At 45.0% G+C, this 19857-nt stretch overlaps 1 protein-coding gene across 5 annotated transcripts in view; it reads right to left on the bottom strand.

The window, feature by feature from the left end:
• The window catches only part of PTPRE (protein tyrosine phosphatase receptor type E), a 145167-nt gene extending 129191 nt beyond the window's left edge, over positions 1 to 15976 (bottom strand). Inside the window, exon 1 of one of the 5 annotated variants that reach the window (XM_064145316.1) lies at positions 15901 to 15976. In XM_064145316.1, the coding sequence (XP_064001386.1) occupies positions 15901 to 15950 (50 nt within the window). In that variant the 5' untranslated portion in view covers positions 15951 to 15976. Of the gene's footprint in view, positions 1 to 8048; positions 8279 to 8315; positions 8396 to 8637; positions 8757 to 8801; positions 8882 to 15900 lie in introns of those variants that run through there. The other 4 variants (XM_064145318.1, XM_064145315.1, XM_064145319.1 and 1 more) reach the window with 4 other exon arrangements.
• Positions 15977 to 19857: the final 3881 nt, after the last annotated feature.

The following is a 19857-nucleotide window of genomic DNA, read 5'->3' as shown; positions in this document are numbered from 1 at the left end:
CCCAGGGAAGTAAAAAATTACAGGAGCAAACATCAGGATAAAGGAAGACACAGCATGAACCAGATGGAGTGTGGTCCCACCCCTGGGAAAACATCAACAAGACATCAGTAGACCATGAGGCACCAAAATCTTTAGGCTGCAACACCACAGGCCACAGAAATTCTGCCCCCATACAATTAACCAAACTATTCTATCCTTGTAACAATCCACACTATACAGCACTTTCCTGTGGATGTGACAGAAAAGCATCATGAGCATGATGCATTCTTTAGTGTAAAGGTGGTCAGGCACTGGAACAGGTTGCCCAGACAGGTTGCTGATGCCCCATTCCTTGAGGGCCAGATTGGCCAGAAGTTTGAGCAACCTGGGGTAGTGGAAGGTATTCTTGCTCGCTGCAGGAGCAAAAGACTACTGGTCAGGCCTCAGAATAGGCTGCTCAGGGAGGTGGCAGAGTCACCATCCTTGGAAGTGTTCAAGAAAAATGTGGACATGGTACTATGGGATATGGTTTAATGGCTGTGGTGGTGTTAGGCTGAACTCAAAGATCTTAAAGGTCTCTTCCAACTAAAGCAATTCTATGACTAGATGGCTTTTAGGAGTCCTGTGCTCTCACAATTCCCCTCAGTCTGGTGATGCTGACCAACAGTCACAAAAGCAGAGAATCTCTTAGGTTGGAAAAAGATCTTAAAGAGATCATCATGTCCATCCATTAACCCAGCACTGCCAGACCACCACTAAACCATGTCACTCAGCACCACATCTGCACATTTTTTAAACATCTCCAGGGATGGGGAACTCAAAATTGTTAATCAAAATGACTCAAACAGTCCTTTGTAAGGGGCACCATGAACTGCAGCAGCACTCCACTGCAGCTAAGCGTTCTTCAGCATCATATCAGATGAAAGTCGCATTGAATTTACTGCAGAGAAAAAAAATATCAGAAAGCACAACAAATAAAGAAACAACCTGTGCTAGTTTGAAGCAAGCTAGAATGTTTTGGTGAGAAGAACTAGATTACAGGCTGTGAAAGAAAAACAAGGCTGATGTCTACTTCACTCATAGGCTTACTGAGAGGTACAAGACAAGAAGAAGAATTGAAACATAAATAAGGCACTTCTCCTGCTGGGGAGCTCCAAGCTGCATCTCTCTCTCTAACCTCACCCTCCCATTTCTCTGCCGTTTTTCTGACAAATCCACTTTGCTTCCTACCCCCTTGGCCAAACCTCCATTTTTCCTTGGGTCTGGGGTAAGGTTGAGAGGGGTGGGGGGAAGGTGGAAGGGCAGATGGGAGCCCCTCCTGGGGACTCAGGTTTCTGGGAGGGCTGTTGCGTTTCTGTATTACCTTTTGTCTTGTATATTTCTGTCTATAACTGTATATACTGTAAATATCTGCCTGTATATTGAGCTAAGGTGTAAATACAAGCTTCATTCAATTTCCAGAGCCGAGTGAGTCTAGTCTAGGTGATTTTCGAAGTTGGGGGGGGGCAGGGAACACCCAAACCACCACACACCCAACTATAGGGAACCCTGAAACTGATTAGTCTCAGAAGAGTAAGATGAATGTGGAGTTGCATATTTCATTCTGAATTATCCTCTAGTGCCTCCAAAATAACAAAGTCTATAAGCAGGAGACCTAGTAGTTCATCCAAACCCCTTGCCATGGCAGGAAAGTTTATCCTGCTGTTTAATTTCATTATTTTGTCCTTATCTTTTGTAAGTGAAAAGTGTGTTGCTTCCCCTTGTAAATCTTCTGCTATTCGCTTTGTATTTAAAAATCATACTATTATTGACCCAAAGACTCTATCCAACTGGTGACTTTTGACATTGCTGCATCCTCATTTGTGTATATTATCTGGAGAGTGTTGCTACAGCTTCATCCAGCTGCTGAGACATCCTGGCTGTCCTGCAGATTAGCAGCTTCTTCTCAACAGCAGTAATCCAAAACCACTCACTTCCATCAGTCATTTTCTTTTGTGCATTTGTACCTCATCTTACCTCAATCTGACTTCAAGCTTTGTTTTTCACCTGCTCAAATCTCTCATTCTTACCAAAAAAATTATTGCTCTAACTTTAAAAAAAGATAAAATATCTGATAACCTAAGTTTTCAAAACTGGGATCCTTTTCCTTTTTTCAGGAGGGTTACTAGGCACAGAAAAACCCACCACTGAGTTATGCCATATTTTACACTGACAATGGAGCACTTCTGCTGTGAGGCCAGGCTGAGAGAGTTAGAGTTGTTCAGCCTGGAGAAGAGAAGGCTCCAAAGAGACCTTACTGAGGCTTTTTAGTACTTAAAATGAGTTTCCAAGAAAGCTGGGGTCAGACTCTTTAAGCAGGGCCTGCTGCAACAGCACGAGGGGCGATGGGTGAAAACTAAAAGAGGGAGATTGACTGGACAGACAGAAGGTGGTGTTTTACAGTGGGGGTGGTGAAACACTGGGCCAGGTTGCACTGACAGGTGGGAGATGCCCCATTCCTGGAAACATGCCAGGTCAGTTTAGACAGGGCTCCAGTTCAAGCAGAACCAGGAATACAGTTGCAGATGTCCCTGCTTAGAGCAGGGGGGGTTGGACTAGAGAACTTAAAAAGGTCCCCTTCCAGCCCAAACCATTCCACGAGCCCATGAATGAGCTGTCACTGAAAGCAATGAGCTACCCCAACACATTTCTCTTTGTTTTTATCTCTTCCTTCAGCCAGGAAACACCTTTGAAGACAGATAAATCACTTCTGCATGAGCAAGCACTACATCTGTGACCAGCTTTTTACTTTGTCACTTCAACAGTGAGTCACCAGCCAGAAGTCAAAGGAAAAAGGGCATTGTTCGGGCATCGCTGTTCAAAAGGAGATGCAGATGGGGATGAGTAGAGGCAGCTTCCCCTCCCCCCTGCCTGACAGGCACATCACTGGGCAGGGCAAGGGCTCCTGTCCATGTGCCACAGGTGCCACAACAGACTGTAACCTAGGCCACATCCCCTCACTCACTGCCAGGACCAGAATAAAGCAACCTTTAATGCTACAATTGTTCAGGGAGCTGTTTCACTGGAGATAATCAGTTGGCTGACTTCCCTGGGAAGAAAAATCTGAGCCCATTGCAATCAAAACACAATCCAACAGCATCACCCTCTCCCACCAGCCAGGAAATCTCCTGGCTATTCTTCCATTTCTCAGAGGCACCCACTGCAGTCAACAGAGAGGATTTTGGCAAGCATAAGGATATCACTGATGGAATTATCTGGAGTAAGTTGAAGGAATTAAAAAGCACAGCCCTGTACACATGCCTTAAAAAAATGTTGCATGTTGTGAAAACTCAAAAAGAAACCCTGTGCAAATACTCCACTAATTTGCTGCTGCACAGCTCCTCTATCTTATCAGTATCTCATTTCAGCTTTGCTTCCACAACTTTTCTATTGTTTTTTACATACATTTAAAAGATAGCTACATTGCAGCTGCAGGTGTGGAATAAATACAGGCATTTGATTTAAGTATTAACCCCTCTAACACTGGGGTTACAACACAAATTGTTATCAGGCAGTAGAAAGACTACACCTGAATAAAACCTTGTGCTTCTGCACAGGCACTGAAGGGAAAAAAACCCACACATATCTCAATTAAAAGAAAGCCTGTGCAGAGCAGTCTGGAGGCTTCAGCCACTTCTCATTCAGCAGGAATTCTGCTGCATCATATTGCAAACTAGTTAAAGCAACATCTGAATCATTCCCTAAGACAGCTCCCAACCCATAAACCAAGCCTCACGTGTGTGATACCCAGCAACGATGCTCTGCAAAGAGGAGGCAATTCAGAACTCTTCAATAATGTATCAATTCAATTTACAACACTTTTGATTACAGGGCACCAAACGGTATTTTAGGTTACAGAGGGATTCTGCTTTCATTAATATTGTATCAAGAAATCAATAATGAAATCCCTATCACAGAACAAAGCCCTGCTCACAGTAGGCATCACATAGGTGTCCCCCAGGTTTGGATCCTCTGCTGCCACTTCCCAACCCAGCAAAGACAGGAGATGGAATGTCACTGCATCCCCTGGTCGAGGAGCAGGCGACCAAGCTGGAGTTCACAGGCATTATTCCCGGCATTGTGCTGGTTTAACTACCCTCTTTATATATGGATTTCAAAGCTTAAGTACTGCCTTGAAAGGCAGTGTAGGGCTGAGCCACATGGTTATCTCTAAACTCAGCTCACATATAAATTCACAGAATGGTGGGCACTGGAAGGGACTTCTGCAGTTCATCAACCCCAGCTCCTCTGCCAGAGCACCTAAAGCAGATCTCACAGGAATATCCACCACTTCTCTGGGCAGCCTGTTCTAGTGCTCTGCCGCCCTCAAAGTACACAAGCTCCTTCTCGTGTTTAGCTGGAACTTTCTACGTTCAAGCTTGTGCCATCCTTTAAAGAAGGAGCAAGTTCTTATGTCTGTCTCCATCTGTTCTGAATGCACCACTCATGTTAATCTTGACAGAACTCCGAAGACCCCTTTACTCTTTTCAGCAATCTCATACACACAACTCCATACTCAGCAATTCCTTCCCCTGGCCCCTATTGCTGCACTTTTCATCAGGATTAAAACACCGGCATCGCCCCTCCAACAGAGAGGGGAGATAAGATTAGGGAACCTAATCCTCAGGTTCTCTATACAATCATAGAATCAACCAGGTTGGAAGACACCTCCAAGATCATCCAGTCCAACCTATGCCTCAGCCTTATCCAATCAACTAGACCATACAACTGAACAATTTCTCCTTTAGAACCTCCCAGCCCTTCAGCAAGCAGTGTAGACTGCACTCGGATCAGCAAGGCAAACACTTCATGTTCCTTTTTATCTTTCTGGTTTTCATCCTACTCAGCTTTCAGCACTTGCCTCAGCTCTTGTTTTGTTCCTTACTACAGTACAACTGAACTGCTTCCAAATCTTGATAAACAAATTTGTATGACATCATCAAACGTGAAGAAATATATAAGCACTTCACCGATAATGTGGGTAGCTCACAAAACACCAAGAACATGTGACAAGGCAGCACTGCACCACAGACATCCCACAGCTCTTTTTCACTTCGCAGTGTGCCAACCCATGTCCACCTACTTTTATTCACAGAACTTCTTAAATGAAAGAGGAAAAAAGGTCAGCAGGTACACGAGTTGAGGCACTCCTACAACATGCTCTAAAACTAGTTCAGTCAATAACACAGCTCTGTAGCTTTGATCCAGAAAGCAATGACTCAGAAAAATCAACTTAGAGCACAACTGGAAGACTCAAAAAGCACGCTATGAGTACAGCACCAAGCAGGTGCCTTGCAACCATCAAACTTTATTAACGAGCACAATTCTTGCTGTAAGGAAGTACACAGCTTCCCAGGAGGTAGGCACCGAGGAAAAACAAACATCAAACCCCCCACAAGCCACCACTGTCACCTTCCAGTCGGGGACATGCAGAAGACCACTCAACCTGTGCTACGCAATGACAATGAGAACCTGCGTGGAAGGTCTTACACGGACTTTAAAACTGCAGAGACCCCCAAATCATTATCTTCCAGCTTCCCATAATTTCAGACCACAGGGTGCATTTCTGACATCACCCCAGGCCTTATAATCCAGGAGCTGGGAATGCAACAGAGGATGGGGGAAGAAAAACAAGATCATGAGATATAGGGATTAAAAAACATCTGTTCTAGCAGAGGTCAGCCCTTCAGAGAATGGTGGAAGTTGGAAAGGACCTAAAGACATCATCCACTCCAACTCCCATGTTAAAGCAGGGTCACTCACAGCATGTTGCCCATGATTACAGTGTCCAGGTGGGTTTGGCATCTCTCCAGAGGAGACTTCACAACTTCTCCGGGCAGCCTGCTCCCAGGCTCTGACACCCTCATAATAAGGTTTTTATGCATCTTCACATAGAACCTCCTGTGGTCCCTTTTGTCCATTGCCCCTTGCCCTGCTGCTGGGTACCACTGACAAGAGTCTGACCCCATCCTCCAGACTCCACTCTTTATATATTGATGAGCACTGAGAAGACCCCCTAAACTCCTACAGGAGAAAAACCTCAACCAAACTAGGTAGCAGAGAACACACACATATAAAGTGAGAAATAAAAGGGCAGAAAACAAGACACAAAACCAAACCAGGACCCAAATGTTCTAAAATTAACAGCTTTGCACCTGCACTTCACAGACTGAAGATAAATTACTTTGGTTCAAAAGCATCACCACACTGACTTGAGGTACATAAAGATCTCTGGTCTTATTAAAGGCATCGAGGGCCTGGGAAGCTTTTAAACTTGGAATTCAGTTGTTTTCTTTTACTTGGCAGAATATCTTAACAGCATTTAAGGAACAGAATATGTTAGTTGATGCACAACAAGGAAGGATGGCTGGTGTAACACAGCTCCTATGTCATTCTTTTATTTGTGAGCAAAGACAGAGCAAATTAAAGGAATTGAACACTCCACCCACGCACCATTTTGTTCCTCGTATTATTTCCCTACCCTTCATCTCCAACGTTTCTACACCAACTAATTCTTGTCACTTGAGAAAACAAATCTAGCTTAATTCCCTTCACTCCTCTAATGTGATGTTTACACCTACACCAGAGTGGCCCTGCTTGTCTCAAAGACCTCAGCCAGATGTTCTTTGCTTGTCCCACCTCCACCCTTACCTCCTTTCCCTCACGGGCATCAGCATCACCACCCCAGCACAAAGCACAGGAAAGCTGCCCCACAAGACACACACACATACCCCATCAGCACTAATTATGCATTATTAACTCATTAGAGATTCCTCAAGGCCCCAACACCCCCTCCAGCAAGACAAGATCATGCCACCAGACCACGTGTATCTCTCCACATTAAGACTTAAATGGTTTCACCTGTTACCCAACAAAGCTAACTGGGATCTTCATGTGCCTACTGGATGAGAACACATTACAGCTACATAAATACCTCTTAAATGACATCGAGTTTTCAGATGAATGTCATTAATTTTCATCAAAAGCTACTTTTGGGGGAGTTTTGGCTGGTTGGGGTTGTTTGTTTACAAGCCTCAAAGCACAACATGCACAGAAGCTAAGATCACCACACACATAATAAATACTTTTCAGTTCTCCACCTCTATCTTTCTACTTTCCAAGTTTTCTCACTGAGCTCATAGCACCTCAGAAAACAAAAACCAACAGAAAAAAACAGGTGCAATAAACCATGTAATTTCTTTACACTCAGCAGTCTCGACCCCACACAAATCAGACACAGGCAGCAGCTTAGCAGCCACACAGCTGAGATCACAGCAAATCACCTCACTGCATGGAAATAAGCCCCAAGGACAGGAACCTCACAGAAAAAATTAAAACAATTAAAAGGCAACCTTTCTCTATTAAGAAACACTGCTCCATCTCACAGCAGGTATCCATTAACCCCCTCTATAACCTAGAATCAGAACACCAAAACCAAATCCAGCGATGGGAGACAGTTAAAAGTTGCCTTTGCATTACCTTAGTGAGGTTTGTCAATATTTTTCCTAGCATTTTTAACAAAAGCATAAGCAGGGTGGAAAAATAAATATGTGTTTAGAAGTGATAAATCTGATTTTTTTTTTCCTTGCCTTGTTAGTCCCCATCACAGCCTGCATAAGGAAAACACCAAGCTCTTCACCAGCTGCAGGATTTATACACCTATTTCCACATAACCAGGGGCTTTCCTTGTTAGCTCCTCTGGACATCCCAAAGCCTTGCTGTGCCCACTGACTCTGCCATAGGGAAGGGTCCACCAGAGAGCAGAGAGCAGAGAGACAACACGGACAGTAACACACCGGTTCGTTTCTTCAGTGACCCCCTTCCTTTCTCCAGGGTCCCTCATTTGGTGCCAAATCGCAGCGCTTGGCAGGGCACTGCACTGCCAGCTGCGTAAACCAGCCAGGCAACATAAAATCAAACCAAAAACACCCCAAAAAAGAGCACAGAAGGAAACATACAGATTTTAACCCAACCTAATCTTGCCCAAGGGAGACTACAGGAGTTTGTACGTGGCCCACATCCCTGCTCACCTCGGAAAAAGCTGGATGAAAGCAGCATGGAAGCGCTGACAGAAGACAAACGGCTTCTTAAAGCTACAGCTCCCAGGCAAGCCCCATCCTGGGGACTGGGGAAGCACCTGACAGCCCAGACACTCGTGCGTCCCAGGTGGGTGGCAGAGAGGCACGCTTGGCCGCTCGCTTGGCCGCTCCCTTGGCCTTAGCGCTCTCGCATGCGCATCCCTCATCGCCCCAAAGCCCAGCGCCGTGTGGCAGCCCCTCACCGAGGGGACACTTCACCTCGACACAAGCGTGCTCGCTGTTCTCTCTGCTCCCAGGGGCCTCCAGCGGGAGAGCCACCAAGTGGGAGCTTCTGAGGATGTGCATCCCGTGGAGAAAGGGACCGTGTGTGTCCCCTGCCTCGGGGCACACCTTTGCAGGACGAACGCGGCCCCGGGCAGCCCGGGCCGGTTTCAGAGCCTTACGGGAAGAAGCGCGCAGATCTCGGTCGCTTCCCGCCGCACTCTGAGGGGCAACCCCGGCTTCCTCCAGCGGGGTACTAGAAGCGTTGCCCGGCCAGCCCTCCACACCTGGCGCGGAACGGGACGGAGCTGCTCCGCACCTGTCGTCCACTCCAACCGTCACCAGCAGCACCTGCAGACGGCAGCGGCGGCTCCGGAGCTGCAGCATCCCCGCGTCCTCCTCTCACTGCCCCGCGTCCGGGCGGGTCTCCCCTTCTTCCCTCCCTCCGTCCCTCCGCCGCGCCGGGCACCCGGCTCCGCTCACCTCACCGGCTCCGTCAGCGGCGACTCCGCGGGCCCCCTTGGCGCCCCCCGCTCAGCAGCGGCGGGCGCGGCCGGGCGGGACGCCCTGGCGGTCTCCGGCCCGAGGCGGCGGGGAGAGGCGGCGGCAGCCAGGCAGGAAATTTCCCTTCGCCGCCGCCGCCGCCGCCTCCTCCCCTCGGCGTCGCGGCGGCGGGCATGGAGCCGCCTGGTGGACAGTGCCCGCAGCGGCAGGGCCCGGGCCCAGGCCCCGCCGAGGCAGGGTCGCTGAACGCTCAACTCAAGAGAACTTAAGCCCGCAGCGGCGTCTGCTTCCAGCTGAAATTGACTACATGTCACAGGGTCACTGAATCGGGCTGGTGGAGAGACGCTCAAGAACGTCGAGTCCAACCATTATAACCGCACATCAACGCATTTCTTAGGAGTCTTCTCACCCAGTTAGAATTTAGTTTTGGTTCAAAAAAACCTTTCAGATATTGAGTCCTACAGTTAACCAGGTCACTGCCAGGTCACCACTAAACTGTCCCTCAGCACCATACCTACATGGCTACGTGGCTTTTAAATACCTCCAAGGATGGGGACTCCACTACTGCCCTAGGCAGCCTGGTCCAGGGTTTGACAACCCTTCTGGGGAAGAATTTTCTCATGTCCAGGGTGAACCTTCCCTGCTGCAACTTAAAGCCATTTTCTCTTGTTCTATCACTTGCTGCTGGGAGAAGATAATGACCCCTTCCTCACTCCAACATCCTTTCAGGGAGTTGTAGAGCATGAGAAGGTCTCTCCAGAGCCTCCTTTTCTCCAGGCCGAACTCTCTGTTCCTTCAGCTGCTTCTCACAAGACTTGTGCTGTAGAAGTGAACTCAGTATCACAGAATCACAGGGTGATAGGGGTTGGAAGTGACCTCTCAAGAGCAGCCAATCCAAACCCGATGCCACAGCAGGGTCACCTAGAGCAGGTTTCACAGGACAGCGTCCAGATGGGCTTTGAATGACCCCAGAGAAGGAGACCACAACCTCTCTGGGCAGCCTGTTCCAGTGCTCTACCACCCTCAACGTAAAGAAGTTTCTCCTCATTGCAAAAGAAGTTTCCCCTAACATTGCAAACAGGACTTCAGCTGGCCCCATCTTAGCTACCACACCAGTCAAAACCTACTCTCTGCATGCTCAAAGTGCCTTGTTTCTTCCTGCGGTTCACAGAGATGCTGGAGGTGGCTCAGGGCTGAGGAGACACTAGAGCATGAGGGCTGGGTGTCTGATGGTGCTGAGCCCTTGCGCAGCAAGCATGAGGCTGGGCATCCTTGTCCCCTCAAGATCACCACCGTGACGAAGTTTGGAGGTGTCTGGGAGTCTGCTATCAGAATTCAGACAGCCTCCCGAGATCCTTCTGACAGCATCCCGGGATCCCTCCCTTTTCTGTTCAGCCAACCACTAACAGGCTGGTGGAGCTGGAGTGGGAGAGACAGTTCTGAGGCCTTTTGCACCCACCTCCCCCTCTGATAACCCGCTGCAGCAGCTTGGGCTGCACAGGGCTGATAAATCAGGACGATGAAACCCAGAATAGAAACGTCAGGCTGAAAAGTAGGGCAGGGAGGAGGAGATTACTGAAGGAAAGGCAAGAATCAGGAGTCTGAAGGCACCTCTCACTTTCTTTTGTCTCCAGTCCCTAGCATACCACCTCTTGCAGAAGAAAGGAAGTCTCCCTGTGGAAGAAATCTCCTCCAGGATGGATTTATGGTACTTTCAGTTTATTTATGGTACTTCTACCACGCTGTGGTACTTCCAGAGGCCAACATCGATGCCCACTGTATTTATTTTAAGCGTAGCAGAGAATGTCAGACAATTCAGGGGCTGTACGAAAAGGCCATCACAACAAAACATTAGAACATCTGTGAATGTTTGCGTCTTCTGCGGAAGGCTTAATCAGAGCCTAATTATGTCCCCCTTGGCATCATGTTGACTTGGAAACAGCAATTTAGGGAAGGCTGGGATTTTTCAGCAGCAATGGCACAGTGCAAATGGGCATGGCACCAGGAAGGCGTTCGGTTCTAATGAACGCGGTTGTAGGTTTAATGACTGCAAGTCAGCAATTTCCTCGCTTGCAAGGAACAGTATATTAATTTAAATGACTGCTTATACACAAGCAATAAAATAGAGAGAATTACTACAGATGAGGGATAAAATTACCACATCTTCTATTAGTGCTGAAATTAAAAGTACTATTATATTATGCCATGGTTCCAAAATTAATTAGTCGTGACAAAGAAATGTGAAGCCAAGTTGTAGAATATAGAGCCCAGAGTTTTATTCTGTTTCTAGTCATTAATGGATTCTCTGGGGCAAACAGACTTTCTTTAGGTGAGAGAAAGATCTACATAATTGTACAGCTATGAAAGAAAGTGGTAGAAGAAACTTTGTCCAATCTCTCTTGCTCCAGTATCTTACACTCAAGTCCTAATAGTAACTATTTATGTAACACAATAGTAATCTAGCCGTGCTGATCCACATCAGAGTTCCTAGCTCCTCTTTCTTGGAGTCATGTCCAAGATAATTCTAAGCCCAGCTTTATGCTGCTTATGTATTTTAGGAGACACTCATCAGCTGGAGCAAGTGGGAGCAAGTAAGCTTGAGGATGGCTTTATCTTCAGGTGTTAGCTAGAGAAAAACAACAGCGTATGATGCTGTTCTCTGATATAGTGCTTTATCCTGATTATAGAATCACAGAATGGTTTGAGTTGAAAAGGAGCCTTTAAAGGTTATCTAGTCCAACTCCAAACTGCTATCAGCAAGAACATCTTCAACTAGACCAGGCTGCTCAAAGGCCCATCCAACCTGACCTGGAATGGTTCCAGGGATGGGGCATTTACTATCTCTCTGGGCAACCTGGCCCACCCTCAGTAGGAAAAAATTCTTCCCTCTCTCCAGTCTAAATCTCTCTGGTTTAGTTTCAATTCATCACCCCTTGTCCTGTCACAACAGGCCCTACTAAAAAGTCTGTCCCTATCTTTCTTAAAGAACCCTGTAAGTACTGAAAGGCCACAATAAGGTCTTTGTGGAGCCTTCTCTCCTCCAGACTGAACAATCCCAATTCTCTCCACCTGTCCTCAGAGCAGAGGAGTTCCAGCCTTCTGTACTCCTCCAAGTCCAGGAGATGGGGATGTGAAGAAAGAAGCACCCATAAACCTGTTTCAAAGGCTCTCCAAGCAAGGTCTGAAGAGAATTTATGCTGGTATGAAAGGGGAGAGGATGGAAAATGAAGCTGCTGTGGGATTTGAAGCACATTAGCTACGCTGACAGAGGTCACTTGCTCCATCAGAAAATAAAAATGAAGAAATTGGAAGACTGAATTGCTGCAATAAAAATAAGATAATAATGGGTAGATGTCCCTGTGTTTATCTCAATAGAGCTCCAACAGTGATTTTTCTTTGTCTGTCTCACAGTCCACTGGTCACCTGTCTCTTCCTTGCTCTGCATCACAAATCAAATACATTCTCAGAAATGTCAGCTCTTTGGCAACCATTTCACCTTCGCTTCCAATTTGCTGGAGGAGCTGCAGGACCTCTGACAGCTTCTGGCAGGGCCCAGCACCTGCATCCTTTTTTTTTTTTGCACTGTGGAAGTTAACAGTATTCCAGGAGAAGAGGTGGAAACTTTCCTATAAGCAATTAGGTAACTTTGCTGTTACCAAAAAGTCTCTTCTTTGCTTCAAGGTCAAAAAATAAATTATAGGAATTAGGCAACATTTGAACACCAAAAATTTCTTGCAGGTGTTTCACCACAATAGTGAACCTGATAGCACCAAGTAACCTAAAATTATGTCTCCTCCTTTCTCTAGACCCCAAATACAATGTGTGGTCACAGCCTGGAGAAAAAGGATTTCAAAGTAAAGCATCCTGAGTCTTATTAAAGCATAGGATACCAAATATAATCTTACTCCTTTCCTTCACTTAGGTAAAAGCTCTCCAAATATGTACCTGTCTTCCATGTTTGCTCAGCAATGGCCACCACACTCTTAGTATCAGCATGGCAGATCTGTCTCTCTACTGATATCCTGGAACATCAACTGTAAACTCACTCACTACAAGCTGGACATTAAGGTGTTATAGTGGGTCCAGAGAAGAGCAATGAAGCTGGCAAAGGGTGCAGAGTGAAATCCTTGTGAGGAGCAGCTGAGGGGTGCGGGGTTGTTTAGTCTGAAAAAAAAAGGAGGCTGAGGGGAGATCTTCTATCTCGCCACAACTCACAAAAAGAGGCTGGAGCCAAGTGGGTGTCAGCCTATTCTCCCAAGGAACAAGTGATAGGACAAGAGGAAATTGCAGCAAGGGAGGTTTAGGTTGGACACTAGGAAAAAAATCTTCCCTAAAGAAACTGTCATGGCCTGGACCAGGCTGCCCAGGGAAGTGGTATAGTCTCCATCATACAGTCTTCCATCCCTGGAGGGGTTTAAAAGCTGTATAGATGTAATGCTGAGGGACATGGTTTAGTGGTGACCTGGAAGTGCTGGGTTAATGGCTGAGCTCAATAATTTAAATGTGTCTTCTAACTACAACAATTCTGTGATTCTTTGAACATGCAATATCCCAGTGGTAGCTAATTTAATGACTTCAAAGAAGTATTTGTCAAAGAGTTTCACATTTGGAACCCAATCTTAAGAGTACCTAGGAATATGTATTTCATTATTCAAGACTACAGATTTTTGTAATTGTTACAGATATTGCAACAAATTAAAGCCTGTCTTGCCAGCTCTTCTCCCCCATCTCCACCTCCAGGGTTTATTCTAAACATTACAAACCTTGACACAGCTTCAAAGCCACATTCTCTTCAACTGATATCATTGCTGCATTTTCTGCTTCTTACAAGGTCAGGAAGATTTTTTCCCCCCATTAAAAAAAAACAAAACCAAAAAACCCTCTATTTGACCACCTTGCACTATTCCATGATGAATGGCAGCAGCTTTTTAATGCCTAAACACATTATTTTAAGTCTTGCAAGTCATCTTTTAAGGTATAGAAGAAAGATTCCCTCAGGTTTAAAAACAAACATCAAAGTCAAATTATTTGTTAATCTAAGCCTGTAGTGATAGGACAAAGGGCAATGGTTTTAAATTAGAGAAGAGTAGTTTTAGGTTGGATGTTAGGAGGTAGTTCTTCACCATGAGGGTAATGAAACACTGGAACAGGTTCCCAGGGAGGTAGTTGAGGCCCAATCGCTGGACACATTCAAGGCAAGGCTCAAAAGGGCTCTGAGCAACCTGATCTAGTGGAGGATGTTCCTGCTTACTGCAAGGAGGTTGGACTAGATGACCTTTGGAGGTTCCTGACAACCTAAACTCTTCTATGATTCTTGGGTCTACGATTTGTAACAGAAGTATTAAAAATTCATATAAAATAAGCTCAATGGCACAGATTATTTTTTGTTTTTAAGCCTCAACAGCTTGTTGCAAGATATCTGAGAGGTCTGGAGCTCAGCAGGTTTAGTAACTGCAACTTCTGACTTTCAAGGCTAAAGAAAAATGGAAAACATTTATATACTTTCAAAATTGTACTTTAAAATTCCTTATTTTACCAGAATTGCTCATGCTGTTCTGCTCAATCCCCCCCAACAATTTCCATCTTGGAAATGGAAAGAAGCCAGATGGTCAGTGAGCTGCTCCTGAAGAACAGCTCTCATTCACCTGTCTAGGCATGTGTTGTGTGAGAAGTGTTAGAAGATAAATTTCCCAGTGGAAGAATTAATTTCCTAACAGCATTTAATGCTGGCTAACTTCTCAATCTCAAAATCATTGAGAATAGGCAATTTCAAGTGCTGCCCCTACAGCCATCATGCAAGGCAAGTGGCATACCTGTTTGAGAAGGAGCACTTATAGCAAGCAGAGCTGATACTGAATGTAGCTTTTCCCCTTCTACCAAGGCCAGTCATATTTGACCATCATCTCTTCAGATGTCTGAGTGTAAAACACAGTTGTATTGTAGCTATGTTCTAGTGTAGTACAGGTTGTATCTCAAGAAACCAGAAGAGTCACCAGCTAGCTTAAATGATAGACTTATGGAATCACAGCTAAAGGTCATCCAGTCCAAGCCCCTGCACTCAGCAGGGACATCTGCAACTAGAGCAGGCTGCTCAGAGCCCCAGACAACTTGACCTGAGATGGTTCCAGGGATGGGGCATCTATGTCTTTGGGCAACCCGGGCCAGTGTCTCACTACCCTCACTGTAAAACATTTCTTCCATCTACCCAGTCTGAATCTCCCTCTTTTAGTTTGAATTGTCACCCCTTGTCCTGTCACAACAGGCCCTGCTAAATAGCCTGTCTCTACTTTTCTCATTATCTCCTTTAAGTAGTGAAAGGTCATAAGACTGTCTCCGTGGGAGCCTCCTCTTCTCCAGGCTGAACAACCCCCAACTCTCTCTGCCTGTCCTTGCTGGGGAAAAAAAAAAAAGAGCAGGCTTCACAGTTAAACTACTGCAGCAGGCAATCATTTTAATCCAGGATTTTGCTTATTGCATTTTCACTGATCCCAGTGAGGGGGCTTTGGGATTTTCCATGTTCCAGGATGGAAACCAGCAGTCACTGACTGCTCATGAAATGGATGCTGCTCTGGTGGGGCTGGTGGCAGCATAATATTCTGTCACTCCAGTACCAATGTCCAGAGGTCAGAAATCAATAACTCTCTATTGATGGAGTTCTCAACTGAGAAGATTTAGTTACTCTCTGGGAAGAAATCCAAACAACCTTTAAAACGTGTTTTTTTTCAACAGGGCTGTAAAAAAGGTGAGAGCAAGAGAAGAATGAAATCAGAAGATGAAATAATACAAGTCCACTGCACAAGATATGGGGATAGAAAGATTCTTGTGATGGCATCCCTCTCACTGTCCCAAGCACTTGTTGCAATAATTTTGCAGTTCACTTGAGCTTCAAATTTTTCATCTCCATCTGCAATAAAATTCATGATGCTTTATCTGACTTCCCTCTCTCAGTCCAAAAGGCATCCACAAATCCCTATTTCTGTCACCTCTCACAATGCAGGCTGAAAAGCAACCAGACCAAAAAGAAAATCTCATTCTACAGGTAATTTATAATAATAAGTTTCAATTAGAATTTACTCACTTTAGAAGAGGTGGAGTGCACAGCCTGGTCCTGCAGTGCTGTGCATACATTTGTCTAACATGAGGCTTTCTTGACCTCTTTGGGGGCCAAGAGCAGCTCAAAGATCTTGTCATCTCAGATGCTGAGCTCCCTGCAATAAGGCATGGGAAAAAAAGAAAACAAAAAGGCTGAGAAGGCTTTGTATGATATACAAGGGTCTCCCACAAAGGTGGTGCCCAAGGAAAATCACAAGTATCGGCTCGGCTGCCAGCTAACAACCCTGCTGAATCATCTTGCTGCCTGTCAACTGCTTTTCAAAATGAAAGATTTAAACCACCAGCAACCACCACTAAACACTGCAGTTGCAGCAGAACAGAAAATTATTTGCAGTGGCTTCACCTTGAATTTCTCCATCTGCTGCTGAGTGCAGGTACCTGGGAGCCAGCCAGGAGCAAGCCCTTGGACCCTGCCTGCCTCAGCTGTGCAATGATGGCATCCCTTGGGACACAGCATCCCTCAGGAGGTGACATCTCTCTAGGCAAAGTAACAAACCACCACATGATTTGTTTGGGGTTTTTTTTTCACATGTAAGAATGTGTTCATAACAAATGAATATATATTGCAAATAAAAGCAAATATATACTTGGAAATAAAAGCTTGTATGTGTTGTATTTTTCCAGCAGACATGGTTCCCTAAAGCAAACTAAGTCACACATAAACAGAAAAGAAAACTTACACAGTCTACTTTTACATATATAGGACTAGAAGCAATTTTATATACCAAAGCATTCCAATGTTTTCTGCTTTCTATCCTGACCAGCAAGACTAAGGAAATGGCTGTCCCCCTGTACTCAGCACTGGTGAGGCCACACATTGAATACTACATTCAGTTCTGGGCACCTCACTCCAAGAAGGACATTAAGGTGCTAGAACAGGACCAATGAAGGGCAACAAAGCTGGTGAATGGGGTCTGGAGAACAAGTCTTCTGAGGATGGGCTGAGGGAACTGGGGTTGTTTAGCCTAGAGAAAAGGAGGCTCAGGGGAGACCTTCTGCCTCTCTACAACTCCTTGCAATGAGGTTGGAGCCAGGTGGGGGTCAGTCTCCTATCCAAAGTAACAAGTCACAGGATCAGAAACAATGGGCTGAAGTTGCACGAGGGGACATTTAGGATGAATACTAGAAGAAAATATTCTTCACTGAAAAAGTGGTTGAGCCCTGAAACAGATGTCCCGGGGTGGTGGTGGAGTCTCCATCCCTGAAGGGATTTAAAAGCCGTGTAGATGTGGTGCTGAAGGATGTGGTTTAGTGGTGGCCTGGCAGCGCTGGATTAATGATTTGACTTGATGATTTTGGAGGTCTTTTCCAACCTTAATTATTCTATGATTCTGTGATTCATAATGAACTACTCTATTTTTTCCTATTGGACTGCTGTGGAGGGCTGTGTCTATATTACCAGGGGTAGAGTTGTCAAGGAGCTGATCAGGAAACATTCTCTCTGAGTCAGAGAAAACCAATCTCTTTTCTCTCAAGTGATAAGGTGTGCCGTGTCAAACCACAATTTTCATTACATGTTATATGATGGGATTTTTTAGGTAGAGAAAAAGAGACACAGGGAATCATATCATCAGCAGAAAATAGGTGACTCAAAAGCAGCAGGGAAGAAAGAGGCAAATTATGATCTCATTTACAGAACAATTCCTCAGACTGCAAGAGTTTCAATGCTCTGAGCCATAAAAATTTGAGCTGAGTCACCATAAACTAAATACAATTGAGTAAGATTGTTTAAAAAGGAACTACAGGCTATTGAGCACAGCTCTCACTCCCTCTTATTGAGCATTTTTAAAGGTGTGGGGTCTCAATTCATTTAAATTTGGTTCGCTCAAGTCTGCCATGGGAGAACCACTCAGCAGCAGCTGGAGATTTATTCCCTCACAATCAGTATCAAGACAAATATTAATCCTTAAATATATATAGTTTTCAAAAGGTATTTCTTAGGGGATGGTGGCAGAGCTGACAGCTGACAGGGCTGATTATTACCTCAGTTTATGAAAAATATATCCTTGGACTATAAATACTTGGACTATGCTCTTTGTGTGTAATTGAATGGTGGACGGAACTGCTGGAATAATAAACCAGTAAGAGGTGGATCCAGCTGATAAAGCTTACCCATAGAGCTGTGGTTAAAATTTAACTGCACTGGGCAGAAAATGAGAGACAGGACTCTTGTTTTCAGGTTTCTTCAGAGGGCTGGAAAGCTTCACTTTCCTCTTTGGTGTTTAAATCATATGCTGGCTGATTTCCACTTTGTCAAATATATAAAGTAATTGCACGAAACATAGAAGTTACTTATTAATAAATCATAGACAATCTTAAAAGCAGTGACATCAAAACCATCATCAAACCCCCATATAATCTAAAAAAAAACCCAAAATCAAAAGAGAAGACCAGAAATAAAATACTTGGATTTTTAATGTGATTATAGCTTTAGTATTTGGAAACAAGAAATCAAAACAGTAGGAGAACTGCAGTATCATAGATCCATGCTGATTGGAAAAGACCTTTAAGATCATCAAGTCCAACCATTAACCCAGCACTACCAGGCCACCAGTAAACCATACCCCTCAGTACCATACCTAGACACCTTCTAAATCTCTCCAGGGGTAGTCACTCCATTACTGTGCAGTCTGTTCAAGGGCTTCTCATATCCAACCTAAACCTCCCCTGGTACAACTTAAGGCCATTTACTCTTGTCCCACCACTTGTTACTTGAGAGAAGAAACCAATTCTCACCTGGTTCCAATCTCTTTTCAGGGAGCTGTAGAGAGTGAGGTCTCCCCTCAGCTTTCTTTTCTCCAAGCTGAATAACCCCAGTTCTCTCAGCCACTCCTCATAAGACACTGCATAAAGGAACAAGTATTTTCTCCTCTCTACAACCTTGTCACTTCAACTTCATTACCTTAATCTCTCAATGTCTTTACAGTACAAAACCAGCTAAGCTTTGAGAAGACACCTCAAAAGGTTTATTTAACAGCACTGTTAAATCAACCTGCTTCCTAAAGGTTAATTAAAGTAAGTCTGGATGAGCCAGAAGCATGGCTTCTGTACAACATCAAATAGTGGCATCGTAATTCACAGCAACAAAAGCTAATGGAACCTCTGATACTTTGTCCTTACGATAGATTAATAATTTATGTTTCACATTTCACACAAACAAAACAAGGGCCCTGATGCCTACTTTGCCTCAAATTCCAGAAATTTGGATTCATTCTTCTTATTAAGCAATGTTTGCTACTATGCTGTTGCTGCCTTTTGTCTTTTATAGGTAAATTTAAGCAGAAGAGAATACTACATTGTTTTGTTTTATCGTCCTAGAACAGAGTTGGTTTAGTGTTGCTCAATGTATCAACTAGTTGACTGCAACTGGTTGCTAATTCAAGGTATCTGTTTCCTTCTGTCAAAAAAAAAAAAGGTGTTAAAAAAGGTTTAAAAAGTGATTGCATTAAAATGTGTAGAATTAATAGCTCTTCCTTAAAAAGCAACTTCTTGATAATAGAATGAATCATAGAATGGTTCAGGTTGGAAGGGATCTCAAAGCTCATCCAGTTTCAACCACCTGCCATAGGCAGGGACACCTCCCACTAGAACAGGTGGCTCAAGGCCTTGTCCAACCTGGCCTTGAACACTTCCAGGGAAGAACCATCCACAACCACCCTGGGCAACCTGCTCCAGTGTCTCACCATAGAATCAACCAGGTTGGAAGAGACCTCCAAGATCAGCCAGGCCAACCTAGCACCCAGCCCTAGCCAGTCAACCAGACCATGGCACTAAGTGCCTCAGCCAGGCTTTTCTTGAACACCTCCAGGGACGGTGACTCCACCACCTCCCTGGGCAGCCCATTCCAATGCCAATCACTCTCTCTGCCAACAACTTCCTCCTAACATCCAGCCTAGACTTCCCCTGTCACAACTTGAGACTG

This window comes from Pogoniulus pusillus, chromosome 6 (assembly GCF_015220805.1).
Source record: "Pogoniulus pusillus isolate bPogPus1 chromosome 6, bPogPus1.pri, whole genome shotgun sequence".
NCBI lineage: Eukaryota > Metazoa > Chordata > Aves > Piciformes > Lybiidae > Pogoniulus > Pogoniulus pusillus.
Note: the sequence above shows the minus strand (reverse complement) of the source record. Positions and strands in the feature narration are given on the sequence as shown.